The sequence below is a fragment of the Emys orbicularis genome, chromosome 6, assembly GCF_028017835.1.
Source record: "Emys orbicularis isolate rEmyOrb1 chromosome 6, rEmyOrb1.hap1, whole genome shotgun sequence".
Taxonomy (NCBI): Eukaryota; Metazoa; Chordata; order Testudines; family Emydidae; genus Emys; species Emys orbicularis.
The window spans coordinates 99,677,801-99,698,027 of NC_088688.1; the positions used below are offsets into that span (position 1 = coordinate 99,677,801).

The 20,227-nt window shown below is 43.6% G+C and overlaps 1 protein-coding gene across 2 annotated transcripts in view; it reads right to left on the bottom strand.

Annotated features, from left to right (window-relative positions):
- PRUNE2 (prune homolog 2 with BCH domain) overlaps positions 1–20,227 on the bottom strand; it is a 149,730-nt gene that overhangs the window by 47,611 nt on the left and 81,892 nt on the right. The window contains exon 7 of one of the 2 annotated variants that reach the window (XM_065406219.1): positions 19,096–19,930. In XM_065406219.1, the coding sequence (XP_065262291.1) occupies positions 19,096–19,930 (835 nt within the window). Of the gene's footprint in view, positions 1–19,095; positions 19,931–20,227 lie in introns of those variants that run through there. The other variant, XM_065406220.1, reaches the window with a different exon arrangement.

Below are 20,227 nucleotides of genomic sequence, written 5' to 3' on the forward strand. Positions count from 1 at the left end.
CGCCCTGCTTTAAATTAGGGAGGGGAATGTTAGTATTGGGACTGCTTTACAGCCACGCGGTGGAGGCGGCAGAGGGGCAGCATACAGTGATCTTTCCCGGGGACAGCCGCGAGGTGGTGGGACAGGGGCAGAGCTCATGCTTCCCTGATTGCTGCCAGCAGAGAGTGGCCTTGCATTCAGTGCGAAAGGAGCCCAGTGCTACTATTACATTTTTAAGCTGCCACAAGTCTACGGCTTACCATGTTTTCCTGCAACAAAAGTAGAGGTGTCCTGCCACGCTTCTCTGATCGCAACTGCAAGACCCCAGGCACTGAAGGCGAGGGCCGAAAATTCGACCTTGTCCTGTGTGCGCATGTGAAAGGTCCAGTGCATGGTGTTGTTCACAGAGAAAGACTATGTTCTTTGTTAGCAACTTCATTTATCTGTCTCAGGAATTTACTCCCTTTTTCCCATTCCCACAGACACATCTGCGACTGTCTCCCAACCCAGCCTGGCATCACACTCCCAGAGGCTAGCGCAGATTAGGAGAAGGAAGAGAAAGACGCGTGAAGACATGTTTTATGAACTTATGGAGTGCTCACGAGAGCAGGCAGCCCAGACGACACAGTGGAGGGAGAACTTGTCACAAATGCACAGAGCAGTCATGGAACGGGAGGAGAGGTGGCGCCAGGAGGACCAGCAGGCTACTCGAACCCTGCTTGGACTAATGAGGGAGCAAACGGAGACGCTCCGGCGCCTAGTGGATGTTCTGCAAGACCGGAGGCAGGAGGACAGAGCCCTGCTGCTGTCTATCTCTAACCGCCCTCCCCCGCCACCAAGTCCCACACCCCCCTCACCAAAAGTCCAAAGAAGGAGGGGCGGCAAGGGCCGTTAAAACTTTCAGTCGGCCCCTGCACACTGCTGCAGCAATGGAAGGCTCTCGTTCCAAAGTTTGAAAAGCCCTTTCCTACCCATCTCACAATAGCCCACGTCCAAGTTTCCTCCCCCCCTTTTCATGTGCGGTTCATAATAAAACATCTGTTTCTGTTAAGTACTGTTTCCGAGAGTGTCTTTTAGAGGGGATTCTGTCTGAAGGGGGGGAAGGGGTTTGTTACTTGGACAGGACAGTCACCTGTAGCAGGCTACAGAGGCGGGGGCAGGTCCAGCATCAGGACACATACACAGTACAGTCACCAGTTACCCTGGTCAGTCTGGGAGGCGGTTTTCATGTTCTGGGGTGCGAGGGGGTTGATCTGTGACTTTGTGGCGGGGGAGGGCAGTTACAGATCTTCTGCCGCGGTCCTTATCCTGGATCACAGAGCCACGCAGCAGGGGATCTGTTACCCTCCGCCCCCTGCCAGAAAGTCACTTGGCCGACACATACATGCAGTCCCGCCCAGGACTGCTGGCAGGCTGCGTTGAAACAACCAATCCAGCACTGCGGAGCCTGTCATTCCCGGAGTTTAGAAGCATCATTTGCATCAAAACAATAAACCAGCCCCCCGCCACAGTCTGCGTCCCCGGTTTAAAACATTCCCGCGAAAACAGTAAGAAAGAGAACCTTGTTCAGTAACAAAACGGAACAGATTTTATTTGTTGGGAAGGTGGGGAAGGGGGTATGTAACTTGGAAGGATAGTCAACAGTAACTGGGTAAAGAAACGGGGGCAGGTTCAGTATCTGTGTCCACAAAGTGAACAGTCACTGGAGACCCTGCTCAGTCAGGAACCTGGCTTTCAAAGCCTCCCTGATGCACAGCGCGTCCCGCTGGGATCTTCTAATCGCCCGGCTGTCTGGCTGGACGTAATCAGAAGCCAGGCTATTTGCCTCAAGCTCCCACCCCGCCATAAAGGTCTCCCCCTTGCTCTCACACAAATTGTGGAGCACACAGCAAGCAGCTATCACAATGGGGATATTGGTCTCGCTGAGATCACAGCGAGTGAGTAGGCTTCTCCATCTCCCCTTGAGACGGCCAAAAGCACACTCCACCACCATTCTGCACTTGCTGAGCCGGTAGTTGAATAGTTCTTTCCCTGAGTCCAGTGCGCCAGTGTAGGGCTTCATGAGCCAGGGCATTAGCGGGTATGCAGGGTCCCCGAGGATGACTGTAGGCATCTCCACATCCCCAACAGTTACTTTGTGGTCCGGGAAGTAAAGACCTTCCTGCAGCCGTCTATACAGACCAGAGTTCCTGAACACCCTAGCGTCATGAACCTTGCCAGGCCATCCAACGTAGATATTGGTAAAACGTCCCCGATGGTCCACCAGTGCTTGCAGCACCATGGAAAAGTACCCCTTTCTGTTGATGTACTGGCTGGCCTGTTGGTCCGGTGCCAGGATAGGGATGTGAGTCCCATCTATAGCCCCACCGCAGTTTGGGAATCCCATCTCGGCAAAGCCATCTCTGATGAGCTCCACGTTTCCCAGGGTCACTACCTTAGATAGCAGTAGCTTGACGATTGCCCTGGCTACTTGCATAACAGCAACCCCCACGGTAGACTTGCCCACACCAAAGTGGTTAGCGACGGACCGGTAGCTGTCTGGCGTTGCGAGCTTCCAGAGGGCTATGGCCACTCGCTTCTGGACAGTCAGGGCTGCCCGCATCCGGGTGTCCTTTCGCTTCAGGGCAGGGGACAGCAACTCACACAGTTCGAGGAAAGTCCCCTTCCGCATGCGAAAGTTGCGCAGCCACTGGGATTCATCCCAGACCTGCAGCACTATGTGGTCCCACCATTCTGTGCTTGTTTCACGGGCCCAGAATCGCCGTTCAACAGTATCAACAAGACCCAGTGACAGCGAGATGTCCTGGGCGCTGGGTCTCATGTTCTCAGAGAGGTCGGAGCTAGTGTCCGACTTCATGCCGTCACGGTGGTGCCGTAGCCTCCTCTCATGATTGATCTGCAGCTGCCTCTGGTACAGGTGGAGGAGAAGCTGCGAGGCGTTGAGAACTGCCACAACTGCAGCGATGGTCGCAGCGGGATCCATGCTCGCACTGCTGTGGCGTCCGCGCTGTCAGTAATCAGAAAAGCGCGCGAACTGATTTCCCACCGGCGCTTTCAGGGAGGGAGGGAGGGAGGGCGTGAGTGACGGACGGATGACGACAGGCGCCCAAAAGCACCCTCGACACATTTTTTTACCCAGAAGGCATTTGGGGCTCGACCCAGAATTCCAATGGGCAGCGGGGACTGCGGGAACTGTGGGATAGCTGCCCACAGTGCACCGCTTCCAATGTCGACGCTTGCCCCGTTAGTGTGGACTCACAAAGTCTCACAAAGTCGAATTACTGTCCTTAGTGTGGACACACACGTTCGACTTAGTAATATCGATTCCACATAGTCGAATTAACTAAAATCGAAGTACTCTCGTAGTGTAGACAAGGCCTGAAAGAGAAAGCCGTTGGAATGCAGCCAAAGAGCTGCATAGAGAGGGCTTGTGAGAACTGATCCAAGGATGTTTTATTCAAACTGCTCAAAATACCCTTCTATAGGCAAATGTTCCCAAGGCAATGTGGCCTAACCTCAAGGAAGACAAGCATGAATAAACCATGCCACAGTCCCATGCTGGAGGGGCCTCGGCTGTGCTTAAAATGACAATGACCAGATCAGGATGCATTGCCTAAAAGGGACAGAATCCCATGTTATGGGGTCCTAGTTGGGGCAGTTTCCAGTCCCAGCAGAAGAGGGAAAGAAAATTGAAAGGTCAGGAATCGAGCCAGTAGGAGAAGTAGCATGCAGGAGACACTAGGTGTGGCAAACCCAAGGGGAGGAGTTAGGCAAGGGGCTCATAATCCAGTGTCATCCCTACAGGAGAGACCCTTGAGCAGAGCATGCTGGGCTACTGATACAATTATCCAGCAAGGGCACAATTCAGAATGGCCCCAGAAAGAGCATTAGTGATGTGCAGGGCATCAGATATAGGGTGTGGAAATTAAAACATCATGTCTGTGAGATTAAAGAACAAAGGATCAAGGTCAGTTCTGGTGTAAGAGGGTGCAGCTGACATCAATGGAGTTACACCAGGATTGAATATGATACAAAGACTTTACAAGGGAAGATGGATTTAAGTCCACAATTCAGGAAAACTTCAGCACATGCTAGGTCCCGTTTAAAGTTCAACACATACTTAAGTACTTTCCTGAACAGGGATGTTTTCCTCAATCAGATCTTAAATGGACATCTTGGAGAGTATGCTCTATAGTAGTGGTTCCCAAACTTTAACAGCCCGCGAACCCCTTTCACTAAATTGTGAAATCTCGTGAACCCCCTCCTAAAAATGAATATTTTCAGGGATTTAAGTTTAAATTTCCTCAGTGTGATGGATGCCCCAACTGCCGGTCCCACTCTTCCTGGGACTCGGGCTGGGGTTCGGGCTGCCGGCTCCCCCGCTGACGGGGGCAGGGCTCGGGCTGCCAGCCCCAACTGCCCGGCCCCGCTCTCCCTGGGGCTCGGGCTGCCAGGCCCCCCACTGACCGGGGGCAGGATTCGGGCTGCTGGCCTCAACTGCCCAGTCCCGCTCTCCCTGGGGCTCAGGCTGCCAGCCCCCCGCGAAGCGCTGGGGTTTGGGCTGCCGGCTCCCCTGCTGACCACCGGGACTCGGGCTGCCAGCCCCAACTACCCGGCCCCGCTCTCCCTGGGGCTTGGGGTGTCTGCCCTGCAACCGGGTCCCACCTGCTGTCTCCAATACCTGGGGTCCTCTGTCCGCCATTAGTGATTTTTTTCTGGCGAACCCCCTGTAACGTTCTGCGAACCCCCGGGGGTTCACGAACCCCAGTTTGGGAACCACTGCTCTATAGCCTTATTCCAACCTGGTTGGATTGCCCTGTGGCACTTTAACTAGGAGTTTCATGGCTTTATTTATTTCATAACCAACAACAAAGTGTGTGCACCTACTGTGCTTGCACCCTTTCCTTTCTGCCATTCTTAATAAAGACTCCTTTCCTGTCAGACATATAATAGTGTCTCACATCATGTGCTACAGCATATAGGGTCTCCTGTTTGAAACACCTGCTGAGTCTGTGGCATACCCAGTACAATACCATGTACCTACAGCCATGTGTTTTACCATGAATCTCACAATGACTCTCATGGCAGCTGGTTGGGGAGCTACACTGTATCCATGTACTCCACGCAACCACTTGTGCTATCTGTGCAGATGAGTGTGCAATATGTTCACTAATTGTGCCCCAGAGTTTTCTCAAACATTACTGTACTGAATATATGTTGAGAAGCTTCCCCTCCAGGAGTTGATATTTCTGGGAATGACATTTCATTGCCATCTCATTGGCATTTCTGGAGCAGGAATGTTATTTCCATAAGTAACACATCTCATGTGATCCTCCAGAAAGGACAATGTGGCATTCAGCACATGGGGAGTTGACAGCTGACTCTTTTTGAAGGGAATTTCACAATGTAATACTTATTCCTGATATTTCAGAACTGAAAGCACTAAAATTTCTAACTCTAAGGACTAACTTCCTCTTTCACTGGGAACAAATACTGAAGAATTTGTTTTACTATTGAAAAGTAAATGTGCCTTTTGCCTCTAGATATTTGGATTGAATCTGTTCCACATCAGCAGTGTATGAAAGTCATTATGCGATAGCTATTTGATGTCTATTGTGAAATGAGAGTTGATGGAGTCAATCCACATCCTACTGGGCAGGTTTCCACATCAGAAAAAGCACCATCATAATTTTGGGCAGAAAACACAGAGGCCTGGGATAGAATAGACACTGAGCTCCCCTGTTTCACCAGGAGTTTATCCCTGTAGATCAAAGGTTGGTGCACTTTGGTGTGGTGTTGGCTATAGGTCCTGCTGCTTTAGGTAAGCTGGCAAATGTTTGAGCCACACTAGCCTGCAGTCGCTCACACAAAGACCATTTCTATACATTTTGCTGCCTATAATATTTTCCTGCTATAGCAAATACCTTTCATCCTCTATGAGAGAGCCAGCCCTGTACTGGTGAGATGAAATAGGGAAGCTTGCACTCTTGCTGTCCAATTTGCATTTACCCCATAGATAAAGGGCCTCTGTCTCCAGAATTATCAATCTTTTGCAGCACTAAATTTGCGTAACAATATTTTAATCAGTTAATGTGCTGTCATAAAGTCCATTAACAACTAAGCCATTTTTTTCAATATTCAAGAGAGAACAGTTGGTTCAACAGCATGACATTACCGTCACTCTCATTCTCCTCTGCTTCACTCTTCTTATTTATTTTTGCATCATATTGCATGACTGTGTCTTTCTATGTGTTTGTACAGCATCTAATACAATAGGGCCCCATTCCTGGGACCTTTGGGTGCTACTGTGATATAAATAATCTGAATCATATTTACTTGTGCTGACAGAATTGCATTCTTTACCACCTAGGACCCATATCTTACTGATTTTTTAAGCCCACACATTTATCTGAACACAGGGATTTGACTTAAACAGTGACTTTTCCTTACTAGAGTAGCTGCTCAGATAAGAGTGCCAATATATCACAGGCTCTTAAAATGTATTTGCTCTGCTCTGTAATTGCTTTTTCCAGCTCTTATCTGTCATCTTTTCCCAGTTTGTCTCTGCTGTTAGAGCTAGATGTTAAGGGCATGCTGTAAAACTACAATGAACTCCTGTTATTATTAGGTTGGAGATGGACTAGCAGTAACCACTGGCTAACACTGTAAATAGATGTAACTATATGGACTTTCTGTAGCTCTGCCCTGATACACTCAGTGCTAAATTAGGGCCAGGCCAGTCATGGAGAGGATGCAAAGGACATTTTTATCCTCAGTGTTCCCATGCAGGGAGAAACCACACTCTGGATGGCTGGACAGGAGAGTGTGGTCTGAAGAAATGTGTGAAGGTAGCTAGTACTATGGGGAACATTAGTGGCCTCAAAAGGATGTGTCTGGACAGGGTGAGGGAAGGGAAGGGCTCCTCCCCACATGTGGCTGGCTGGCTGTTCTGGCTTGATGTATGGTACTTTTCTTTTCACAGCCCAATGTGCTCCCCCAGGAGGCAGTATGACTAAGAAAGGCATGATGCCTCCTGGCACTGCTGTGCGCCTCCTCCCACTCCCCTAGCACAGCTCTGCTTCTTAAGAGGTATATATGAGTCCAAATTGAAACCCCTCATTTACTCAAAATGGTACTTAACTACCAACACAACACATTTCCTCCCCACTCTGTTTTAAGTATGTCATAGTTAGATATTCTATATATATTCTGCAAGTTCTTCTGCACCACTGTCATTTCTCTGGACTAGATAAAAGCATTTGTTTACAAAAATTCCTCCACAAGAATAATTTTCATTCTCTCTTCACAGATAAAAAATTCCTCCACAAGAATAATTTTCATTCTCTCTTCACAGATAAAAAATGCAAATGAGCTAATGAAACCGGCAAGCTCCTGACACTAAAAAGGAATGGAAGTAATTCCTGTACAAAGCAACTTTTGCAGTAGTTCTTCAGCACTCGTATCGGTTGACATTCTTAACCTTGTAACCTTAATTCTTGTAACCTTGTGAGAGAGAGCAAAAGATCCCTTGCTCTCTCACAAGGTTACAAGACTCTTCATACTACAATAATTTAAAAGGGTGTTGCAAGGGGAAGGCAGGAAATGTTACATGCTTCAGTTGATAGCAAAGGACCAAAAACAATAGACTGTCAAGTACTGCACTGTTAGTGCTATCTCAAATTCTTGCTATGCCCGTAGTGAAGCAATCCTTTAAAAACACAATGACAATGCCTCGGTTTTCTCTCCCCCCCATGCCCTGAAAGCTATGCAAATTAACTGAAAATACACTGTAATCAGAAGTGTTAGGTGATTGATTGTACACTGAAGTTTTGTTCCCTAATTATAAATACCACGTCTGCTCCCTGACAAAACAAGTCCATCGAATGGATGTAAGCTCCGCTCAGAAAGAGTTGCAACATAATTAAAATACAGCTGCCTGATTTTCAGTAATGAGGAACTAGATGCTTTGCATCCTGCTAACAAACATTCCTCTCATCCCTTCTTTTTTCTCTGAATGAACTGCAACAATAGAACTGTTAACCAGAAAAGCACTTTGCATATCATTCTCATAATGCAAAGAGATGCTTACCTTCTAAAGACTTGAGGAGGGTTTTTTAAAGAGGGAAAATAATACAGATGCTTTATTGCTGCACTTCAGCATCCCTCTTCCTGTAGCAGTTTACTGGTAATACAGATCCTCCACCATTTTCTGGTCACATGACTAGTGGTACTTCTAAATAAGGATGATCACCTGCCTTCGGGTAGCCTGCTGTATGTACCAGAAACCACAGCCACTCTGGTTGGGTGAATGAGAGAGAGCTGAATGGAGCTTTATCTGTGGAAAATATTTTTGTAATGGTCCTGTGGAGCTCTGTCACAGTATCCCCAAACTTTTATATGGGGAGTCAGTTGTCTGTTGTGAAAAGCTGCTCACTGTTTCATTTCAGAGCCTGAGGAAAGCTTGCAGTGAGAGATGAGACAAAAGTTCATATGGATTCAGCTCATTCCAGCCCTCATTTTTGTTTGCCTCTTGTGGTTATATAACACACACAGATTCAAGCATGCTTTAGATGACTTGTTTCAGTTTAATAGTTTAGTTATGAAAATGTAAATATTAAAACCATCATATGGAGCAGGGTGTGCTCAATAAAACAATATCTCAGGGGCTTTACTAAAGGCTCTATGCTCTCCTCTGAGAGCACAGGAGGTGGGGAATCTGCACTTGCAGAAAAGGGAATTCTTCCCCTGGAGCATCGTGAGCCTGGTTCTGTGAAAGCCCCATTGGGGGCATGGTCTCCTTGTGCTTCCAGTATTACAGAGAAGGAGAAAAAGAGGGGAGTGGGCTGGGCTTTTCTGGATTTTTCCCTCACAGTCCTGGAGAGAGGGGGGACACTGGAAGTCAGTAGCCCCTGAGGCTGTATTAACTTCAGCTGGCTTGTGAAACTCCCCTTTTGGCCCAATTGTAAGTATTTAGGGGTGTTTGCACGATCAAGCCCCTAGACCGCAAGCATCTTGGGGCACAGGCCTGCTATTTTTTTTAATTTGTCTATAAATTCCTTGCACGCCTACAGCACTTCATGAAAAAAGATTCAGACATTGTCATCCTGTGCTGCATTTGAATCAGTATTCCAGCAGTGAAAGATCTTGGATTCCATTATCAATCTCCTGAGTAATCAGCCCTCCTCACTTACCTTTTAAAGATAGCAGACAACTACTGAGCGTTTAAAGAGATATAAAACATGCTCCCTCTCAAAGAAGATGTTGCTGTAGAAATGTGATTAGTAGTGCTGCAGCCAGTGTAACAGTTCTGAAAATCAAGTTCCTTTATGATTGTTGGTGGGATTGTTGGGTTTTGTATTGGTTTGGTTTGGTTTTGGTTTTGCTAGCAGACTTCCAATGTGTCTGAAATTTTAATCTCATGTTATGCTGGGCACTTAGGGAAAAAAATATCCATAGTAAAAAATACAAAATTATGCTTCTGCAATGATAGACAAGGTGAGTGAGGTAATATCTTTTATTGGCCCAAACTTCTGTTGGTGAGAGAGACAAGCTTTTGAGCCACACAGAGCTCTTCAGGTCTGGGAAAGGTACTCTGAGATTACCTCACCCACACTGTCTCTCTAATATCCTGGGACCAACATGGCTACAACTACACTGCATACAACTTCTGCAATTATGTCATTATTAACCTGATAATCACATACCACAATGGAATTAGAAATGTAATAAAAGCTAAGTCTCCAATACTACAATTAGATCTACTACAATTAAATCCCCTGTGCCGAGCCCCACTGACTTCACTGGGACTCACTGCCAGAGTGAGGGTCAACCCATGTGGATCAGATTGCAAGAATGGGGTCAGCATTGTTAATGCTTTGAGCTGAAATTGAGTACAGCTGATCTACAGTGAACAGAACGTAGTACATTTACTCAGAAAAACTAAGGTTGGATAGGAGGGGGAGTTTTTTGTATAACAGATGCGCTTTAGCAACAACCTACATTCAGAATAATTTTATTGTTTTTACTTTAGAAGATCTATTATCTGTGTTTCCTGAATTAAATAAAAGGTACAAGTCACAAAGTGAGTTAGTAACAGAATAGCTGTCCAGGTCTTATTAAAAGCTGGTTATAAAATACTTGTTGTGTGGCATGCAGTAAATAATAAAGCTGTTTTTTTTACAAAAATGGGATTATCACCATATTGGCTTCTGCTATTTTTTAAAATCTGGCTCTTCAATGCAAAACTGGCATAAAATTTTAATTATTTTCCAGCATCCAAATGGTAGTGGAAAATATAGTATCACCCCAAAACTGGCAACAAAAAGATAGTTGGCATGGCTTGCTGGGTCACAGGAAGTGTGGGGGAATAAAGGATGTTAAGAAAGCTAAGTGTGAAAAATAAGTTTAATTATTTCCATCAAGTTAAAACTTCAATAATTTAATTCACTGTTATTAAATTGGAGTGATGCAGAAAATACTGGAAAAAGGAAATGCTTGAATGAGGTCAATTATGTATTTACTAAAGTGCCTTAAAATGCATCCAGGCTGGGTATGCCTGTTTCATTCTTCTACTTTCATAGAAGTAACTTTGCAAATGATGATAGTATCTTTGCAAATGATGAAATATCATTAAAAAACATATAATGAGTAAAGCTGGGTAGGAATAGTTTTCCCATCCTGGGAAAAATTGAGGTTTTGAAACATTTTCCTGTCTCAAATAGGGGTGAAATATCCAAATCTCAAAAAACAAAAATTGAGAACCAATAATCTGGGGGGGAAATCAGTTTGGGTCAGTTGAAATATTTCATTTTGATAATTCTGAAACATTTAATTTTGATTTAAAAAAACAGCAAATACTATAAATTAACTTACATTTCAAAACAAAAAGTTATTTTGAATCAAAACATTGACTTTTTTTTTAAATGTCCAAATTCAAAAGTTTGTCTTATTCAAAAGTTTTTCAACACAGGAATTTGTCAAAACTTACCCTTTCCCATGCACACTTTGTGTTTTGCTGAATCGGCATTTTTGAGAGAACAATTCCGGACCAGTTTTTATGACAAGTCCATTGTGGCATCCTAATGGCAATTAATATGGTAAGGTATAAGGGGCTGGGACTTTGCCAGATTTAGTACTTGTAAAGCACCATGCACACCCACAGTGCTGTTTAAATAATAATGAATAACAATGCCAGTAGTAATAATGTGCTCTACCATGTGTCAGACCTGGGTTCAAATCTCAGTTCAAGTCTCTAATCCTATATTTCAGCAGGGACTGGAAGTACTACTAAAGCAATATGCTCAGTCCCCAGAGTGCCTAGCATTGCTGTAGAGTGACACTGATCAATTAAGGAACAATTGTGGTAGGAGTGAATAAAGTCCTGTCCACTTCTCCTCAGGTTTCAAGATGATGGCTTTGAGATCTCCCTAGGGAGAGGCTGGCCTATAAAGCAGCACGGAGGCAGAGGACTACTATGCAGAATACTGAAGAATCCAGCTGTTTATGATTACAACAAATGTAAAAAAATATTTTTTTGCTTAATAAACATAATGGGCCAGATTCTCTGTTGGGCCCAGATTGTGCTGACACAGCAGAGACAGGACACCAAGGGTCCTGCTGGTCTTCCTGATTCTCTGCCCGACCCTGGCCTTGGGTTCACACTAGAGCAGCCTGAAGAAAAATATCTGCGGTGAAATCCTGAAGTCACTTGGAGTTTTGCTATAGACTTCTTTGGGATCAGTGTTTCACCTTAATGTTGGATTTTGGTATCTGAACTTTAAAATGGGTGGCCTAAGTCACTAATGGCTTTGACATTATATTATGTGCATTTGACTAAATAACACAGCCCATTTTCAAAGTTTCTTGAATTTGTCTACACTAAAGGACTCAGAAGGGCAGAATTGACCCAAAGCCCTATTATTCATGAAATAGTCACAATTTTTTTCCTCCTCGGTATTTTACGATCTCTGTTCTCTGCTAATATAAACACAGGCTCTCTCAGTCAAGATTTCCTGTACTGTTTACATGGCATAACAATTTGACCCTTTCTCTGAAGAGTGATGATGGTGACTAGAGGAGGGCAAAAAAAACCCTTCCCCAGGAATCATGTTACAAATGAGAGGAGGGCCTGGAATCCTCCTCCCTGCAGAGTACTGTGGGTTGGGGTAGAGAAGGAGCTGAAGCCTCCCCTGTGGATAATGGAAAAAAACATTTCAGGGGAAAATGCAGATTCAGTAACACTGGAATGTTTTCCAAATTTGTATCAATTTTGCCAACTTCTCATTTCTGGGGAAAACCACACCAAATCTCCCCCCAAAATTGAAATGTTTTGTTTTCACATTTTCAGAATGAAACATTTTGATTTCTCAATTCAAAACCACTTTACATTTTGAAATTTCCTTTAACTTTTTAAATTCTTTTTAAACATTAAAAAATGTTTTAAATCAAAACAAAGTGTTTTGTTTTGGGCCAAACAAAATGTTTTATTTGACCCAAAATGATTATTTTTCAGAATTGCTAAAGAACTAAAAAAATCTATTATTTTGCCCAGCTCCCCTTCTATCCTGCTCCCCTTCCCATATACACCTGATTCTATTACTGCTCTCACCAATCCTGACTCCTCAAACAGCCCCTTCCTGGTATTCACGATCCCTTCTCCAGCTCATTCTACCCCTCTTTTCCGCCTCCCACAATTCATCTTCCTATCTGCCTGCCTCTCCAGCAGCCATTCTAGCTTCCTTACCTCTTACTCAATTCTCCTTGTTCCCTAGACTGAACCATGCTTTTATTCCTGCCCCTACATCTCCTCCCCCTTCACCCTTCCATTCTGCCTCAGCCTTTTTGGTTTGTTTGTTTTTGGGTTTTTTTACATCATCCCCATCCTTTAGCTTTTTTTGCTACACCTCTTCTGTTCCACCATACAGCCCTCTTGAGGTCCATGTCTATCCTGACCTTTGAGCTGCATAAATTCTTTTACCCACTGGGTTTTTATTCTTAAATCTACTTCTAATCCTCAACTATCCTGACATGTGGTAAGGGGAGGAGGCGGATGCAAGGAGTTTATGACACAAAAACATGAAGGGGAAACAGAGACAATGTGAGGGCAGAGTCCACCGGCCGGGGACAAACAGGCGCAGGGCTATCACTGGAGGGTCTCCATGCTTCTATATATTGTTCCAGTACCTATAATTCCAGTGCTTGTGAGATGAAACCTCTTTCCTCGAGAAATACTCTTATAATTTCCCACCACCACTATCTACCATACATGCAAACATACCTGGGATGATGCCTACAGTAGAGCTGGGCAAATTTTTTTGGTTGAACAGTACATTTGCTGAAAAATGTAAATCAAATTAGGCACATAGTTTCGTCCGGATAAAAAATGGAAAAAAAAAAATAGAAAAAGGTGAAATGTTTTGTTTTGATATTTTTAAATGAAATATTTTGACTTTTTGTTTTGCAATTTAGCTAGATGTATTTTTTTTGAAAGAGTAATAAACACCTGAAAACATAACAAAATAAAACAAAAAATGGAAAAATAATTGGTTTTGTTCAAAGAAAATGTTTTGTTTGATCCAAAATAATTTTGTTTGTTTTGGCAAGAAAACTTTTTTTTTGCAGTTTCAGTTCAAAACTAACAGGTTTTTTTTTTTAATTGTTTTTTAATTTTTCAGTTTAGCCACCAAACTGGAAAATCAATTTTTCTCTCAGCTCCAGCCTACAGAGCCTCTTCCAATGACTGCTGCTGCTGCCTCCAGAGGAGAAGCGGGAGGGGAAGGCCCAACCCCAAAACACAGATCGGGGCAGGAATATACTTCCAACAATATTTTACAGCCTTTCTAAAAATGACATATTTTACAAACATTACCTTGAACATGCACAGAAAAGAGTGGTTATATGTAAGCTAATACCACCATCTATTGTGCCCCAGTCCTTAATTACTGTGGCACTATCCAGTTTCATATAGTTATGTAAGATGAGTTACTCTGCCACAAAAAAATGATCTTCAGACTCAGGAAATTTTACTGTTGGCATCATATCAGCACTAGCAGAGAAAGATGTTATTCTAGACATCCTAGACCTGTACAGTACTCCATGAATTTTTTCTTTTGAAATTAGTCATTCTTGGCTGTTCACGTAAGAAAAGCCATACAAAAAGCTATTTTCTTTCCAATGAGAGCGACATTAATAATGTGCTATCAGATCTTTTTGCATTTTACATGAAGCCAAATAAATGCCAGGACTTATTATTTCTAGTGTTCAGGTCTTATTGACATTGGTTTATGGTCTTTCTTACATATTTTAATGCCAGAAATAATTATTTTAAAGATTCTGTGAATGAGGTCAGTCCTCCCTGTGTTATTACATTTCTTATTGCTTCTGTTTTTCTGATATTGTTGTGGGTGTCTCAAGGCAAGGCAGTAGGGAGAGGACCTTCATGGCCTACTACAGACCCTCTCGCAACCTGCTTGACCCGTTCTACCAACTCTTGTCAAGGAATTTGTTCATCTGCCATTAGGAAGTGACAGGACAGTGACTGATTCAAGGAAGGGGGACTTCAAGTTTTTATGTCTTGTTTTTATTTATTGTCTCTCATTCATAATTTCTTCCCCAACAAAACAGTCAAACTGACTACATTGAATTTTCATAGCTGAACTGTCAGACAGTTAGTGGAGGAGAGCAGACAATTATGTAACCTGCATTTTCTCCTTCCCCTCATTCTACCAATTCAAGGCCTTGATTCAGCAATCGACCAAAAAGAGAATATCCGTAGGTTGTTCCTGTACATGGGTACATGGATGTTCTTGTGGCAGTATCTTGTGCTAACCAACCAGTCATTGGTTTGAGAAATCTGTGCTCCTCTGCTGCTTTAAACTTTATCCTCTAAACAGGATATTTATTTCAGACAAAGGAGCAGCCCCCAGAGGGATTTCATGCTGCAGCAAATTAAAGAAATATTTTTTCTTTTTTAATGCGTCACCAAAATGCGTATAAAAGAGTCCCTAATGACACACGCCAAATCAGAGTCGTTCCCAAGTTGCTGATTGCTCAATTTATACAACAGGCTTAATAAAATGACTATAGGACCTTGTAAATAATTGTTTCCATATGTGTTTTGTCCCTTTCCATTGGGCAAATACATGAATATGTGTTTTTAATACAGCAGCAGCCTAACTGGCTCACTTTCCTTTACTTCTTTGGGCCTCAACATTAATACAGAGAACAGAAATACCCGGAGCTGTGACTGCAAAGCCAGAGGGGGAGAGTAGACCCATATAATAGGGGGTGGCCACACTAGAAAAATTTGATGATAGTCATATTATATCAAGAGCTAGCATCAGTGTAGGTACAAGTTGCTACTGTAGACAGAACTCAGGTAGTTTTACCACCATGGGCAGGGGTGCTGGAACAATTTGTACAGTGGGGGTGCTGAGAGCCATTGAACCAACCTGTAAACAACCCTCTATATGATGGAAACCACTTTGTCAGGGAGTGCGGCAGCACCCCTAGTTCCAGCACCTATGGCTGTGGGTATGTCTAGCTAGATTGCAATTCCTAAGTGTGATTGCAGCTTGAGCTGACATACCTGAGCTAACTAATTCAGCTAGCTCGGATCCAAGAATAGTAAAGCCACTGCAGCGTGAGCTTCAGCGTTGGCTCACCCTGTAATTACCCAGGGCTCCAGACGGGCTAGTACAACCCACACTAAAGCACATGCTGCTACAACTTCACTGCTCCAGGACCAAAGATAACTAGAGTAAAGCTAGCTCAAGTATGTTGGTTCAAGCTACAATCCCACCCTTTGATTGCAGTCTAGACATACCCTGTGCCACACAAACATGCTCTGAAAAGCCTGAGCCTTGCCCCTATTAGCACTTACCCCATTGCTACCACTGGTAGTAGTTGCTGTAACAGAGGGCCAGATTTTCAAATGCTCAGAACCCACAATTGGGCTAGACTTACAAACAAGCTCAGCATCCAATATGCTGCATTTCTTTGGAAATCTGGCCCCCTGGGCTCCTAAACAGGACTGAGACCTTCTGAAAATTGGGTTCCAACAGAGGGTGCTGAGCACTTTGACAAATTCAGGCCTACAGGGACTCATTTTTCTAGTGTCTGTGTAAGACCAGAATCAGCCCCCATATTTTGAGGAATCTCACCAAAAAGTTAGCTGTTTAGTGTTTGCTTCTTCAAAAATTTTCTCAGATCCACAGTGGTGACATAAAAATAAAAATTAAAAATGGATATTTAGAATTATTCTCACTTCCTGTGTGAAGACATTAACACCACTGAGTTGTGCAGGCATGGCATGCGAGAAGCCTGGAATGCTGTCTCCATGTAATTAATCAGGGTGACTTAAGCAGGGCAAGCATCTGGCAGCTTTTAATTGAAAATGCTTTTAGTGGGAGGCTAAAGAGCCTACAGCTGACTTGCGCTTGTGAAACTAACAAACCCACACCTTTCTTAAGTAACCCTTCCAATTTGTTGTCCCATTTGGACATCTGTTATGAAAGTCTCAAGGTCAAGCACTGGGACAGAGTTTCCATTGCTTTACTTTTTTACTGAACAGAAATTGATAAGCACCAACCTTCTCTGCCTTCAAACCTCTTCTGAAGATTTGCTTCTTCCTCTATGGCAATAAATGCTAACCGGTATCAGTTAAACTACCATCATTCTCAATACATTCTTGTGCTGTCCATCTATAAACTATAAATAATTTGAGATAGGGACAGTGTCTTCTTCCTTTATGTTTTGTACAGCAACAAACAATGTTTGTTCTTCAAAAAACTAAGGCGCCAAGCCTGCCAAAAATTTATGCAGGTGCTTAACTTTCAGCATGCAAGTAGTACCATTGAAGTCAAATGTATGCAGGATCAGGGCCTACACTTAGAATGAAACCAATGTCTATCTGAGATAAAAAACAAAACAGCTGAAGTATTCTACAGAAGGTTTTTTTAACCATGTGTGGATTGAAACAGAACAGGAGAGGGAGGTTTCTTTAACTTGTCTGGAGGGAAAAAATCAGTGAGGGAACTATTGAGGTTCTGAGATTGCCAACATTAATCTTAGACAGACGAGGTGGGTGAGATTATACCTTTGATTGGACCAACTTCTGTTGGTGAGATAGACAAACTTTTGAGCTTACACAGAGTTCTTCTTCGGGTCTGGGAACCATACTCAGAGTGGTGTCACCGCTATATACAAGCCTTGTCCCTCCAATAGCTTGGGATCAACACGGCTACAAAAACACTGTGTACAACATTAATCTTATTCAAATGTGGTTTGTTTTTGGCCAGCAAATTGTAGTTGTTTGGTATATTATATGCTGTCAGTACATGCAATTATCAGTGTACGCTGCCGCAGTAATGCATGCAGTGCTTCTTGAAAACAGGCTGACTGTCAACACTGCTGCTTGTTAGTGAAATTTTCAGGATGCCTAAAACAACATGTGAACCAATTATAGTAGGGTAATGGAAGTTCTAAATGTCATCAAGCACTCTGTTTCCAATTAAGTCCCAATGCTGGTATGCAATAAAAAATATCCCTCACAGGGGCAGTATCTAGCATTTCATATGAACAACTTTCCCATTTAAAAAAAAAAATGCCACCAAACTGCAGCTGTAAAGGGGCAAAGCAAGAACAAGCCAATTAAATCCTTTTATTTGATTCCCAAAAAGAAGCTTCCCTCACACTTCCCAGGATCCTTACTTTGAAAAACAAAGTGAGGGACAGGTTTAGTTACAGGACTATTGTTTTAAAATGGTGGAGTAGGAAGGGGACCCTAACAGGAATAAGCCCGGCCCACTCCTGTGACATCAGAAAGGGAGACCCCTAGGATTCCATCCCGGCAGGAGCAGGAGGAAAGCAGACTCTTCGGCAGCTGTGAGGCAGGGGAGTAGGCACAAACACCCTAAAGACAGTTGTGGAGCAGATGGAAGACAAAAAAGGAAGTACCTCCACCCCCAAAATACTGCAATAGTTGGTGCAGAGGAGGGTAGTCACCAGCAACTCCCTCTCTCCCTAGAGATACTCAGCAAGGAGGGAGCAGGCATCAGTGGTAGACACAAAGAGCTGTGTGCAACAAACATCATTTTCAGATTTCCTCAGCTATCACTCTAGTTAGAGTGAGAAGAGACGCAGGAAGGGAGCACTGCAGCTGCTTTCACTGGCTCTTGGAATCGCCCACGTGAGCTTTGAACTCCCTCACTCTCTTTCCTCTGCATGTAAGGAGGATTGCTTTTTCACTTCCTACAGGAGGGCAGCCCTTTGCTTACTGCCAGAAAGGCAGAAGAAATGAAGGAATTGTGTCTGACTAGCCCCCATATTTTCCTCCAGTCTCTCCTCCCTCTTGACAGAATTATGGAAATAATCCTTCCCTCCAAATCCCATCTTTATTGCAGCACGTTGCAGTCAGGTGGGGCTTGATGCTGTCCTCCCAGCTCTCTGCTGGCTGTAGCAGATCCTACTCTTGTTTACCCTCTTCCACCCTCCCCCATCACAGCTGCTTCAGATTCAGTCTACCCTGGGGAGACTTTCTCTGAGACATAGGGTATGTCTACACTGCAAAGTTGTCGACAAAACTTTTGTCTTTCACTGGTACTTAAAAAAGCCCCCCATTCCCCCCCCCCCCCCGCGAAAGACAAAAGTTTTGTTGATGCAAGTAGCAGTGTGAATGCGGCTTTGTGCTGCCGACAAAGCTAACATTGCTCGCGAAGCTGGAAATTTTTTGTCGGCAAAAGTGCCAACAAAGTACCGACAAAGAGCGTTTACACACACTGACTTTTAATGACAAGGTACACAGCCTTGTTGCTAAAAGCTGCATGGTGTAGACAAGCCCATAGACTGGGATTGGAATTATTCCTGTGAGGGAAAGGTAATCCCTGGGGTTCCTATAATCTCCTTCAAAATTATGAAACAATTTTAAATGGACCCACTTTGGGGTATCACTAACCTAGGCTCTGTTTGTTACAAAAGGAGAGAGAGAAATCCTATAAATACAACTAATACTTTATTTTTGAATGTTGTCACCTTTGTATGACCCCCATCTATTTAAATAACACTGACCATAGTTTCCTAGAAGATTCTCATAAAGAGAGTGTGTGGGCGTTTCCTTACCCTGATACTCGATTTAGTTCTCTTTCACTGTTGAGAAATTCTGTTTCCTCCTCCATTTCTTGTTCAGTTACCATGCCATCTCCAGGATGCTGCTGGGAATGCACTTCCCATATACCATGACCACCAACAACCTGCAATAAAAGAGCATCTGTCCTTATGATGCTTGAATTCTTGTCCTCCCTCATCAGACTGTCTAAGGGAGAATATTCCTCTTGTTCAAATGATTTGTGAGGGGTTTTTTTTAGCTGAACTCCAGACTGTTTGTCATGGATCAACTCCTGGTCTAAAACTGTTTCCAGTTCTTTGACAGAATGTCCAGACCCTGAGTCCATTGTTTCTGTCCTGCTTGACATTTCTTCAGGTGATATATCACTGGTTTCATTTTTGCCCAGCACTGTCCAACCGTGGTCTTGCACAGGGCTTTCAGGGGATCTCTTTTCATCACCCAGTCTTTGAGGCAAAACAGAAGGACTTTTCTCTGCTAAATGAAAAGAACCCCATTCACTACTCAAAAAAGATTGCTCTTTACTTTCATTTATTATGGAGATTGACTGAAACGTATCCGAGGAGCCTGCTGAAAAGGCTTCATGAGACTCTGTTTGTTCAGCCACATTAGCTTCTTGAAATGCAAAATCACTTTCCTTTGTTTCCAGGATATCCTTCTCCACAGATCCATTTTCTTCAGCAGTAACAAGGGTGTAATCCATCTCTAGTGCAGTCTGATCTTTGTTCACCCATGTCCTCATATCTTCCTTACTCTCTGTACTTGTCAGTTCAGGGCTCTCAGTGGAATTTCTTCCATTTCCCTCAGTATAAAGGGAATCACTGGCAGCTTCTAAAATGAAAAACAAACAAAATTTTAGTTTTAGCAGTTAGCAATTATTGTTTTTCAAGTGAGTCCGGTAAAGTAAGCCCATTTTTATTTGCTTTTGATAGCCTATGTTCTGTGTTAATTTATTCTTGAATTTTATATTTATTAATTATTATTATTATTATTTATTTTGTGGTAGTGCCTAGAGGCCAGTGAGGCTGGGGTCCTTTATGGTAGGCATTATACAAATATGTGGTAAATGACTCTCCCTCCTTTAAAGTTTCAGTTTTTGATCTAGCTACAATGAAGAGAATACAGGTC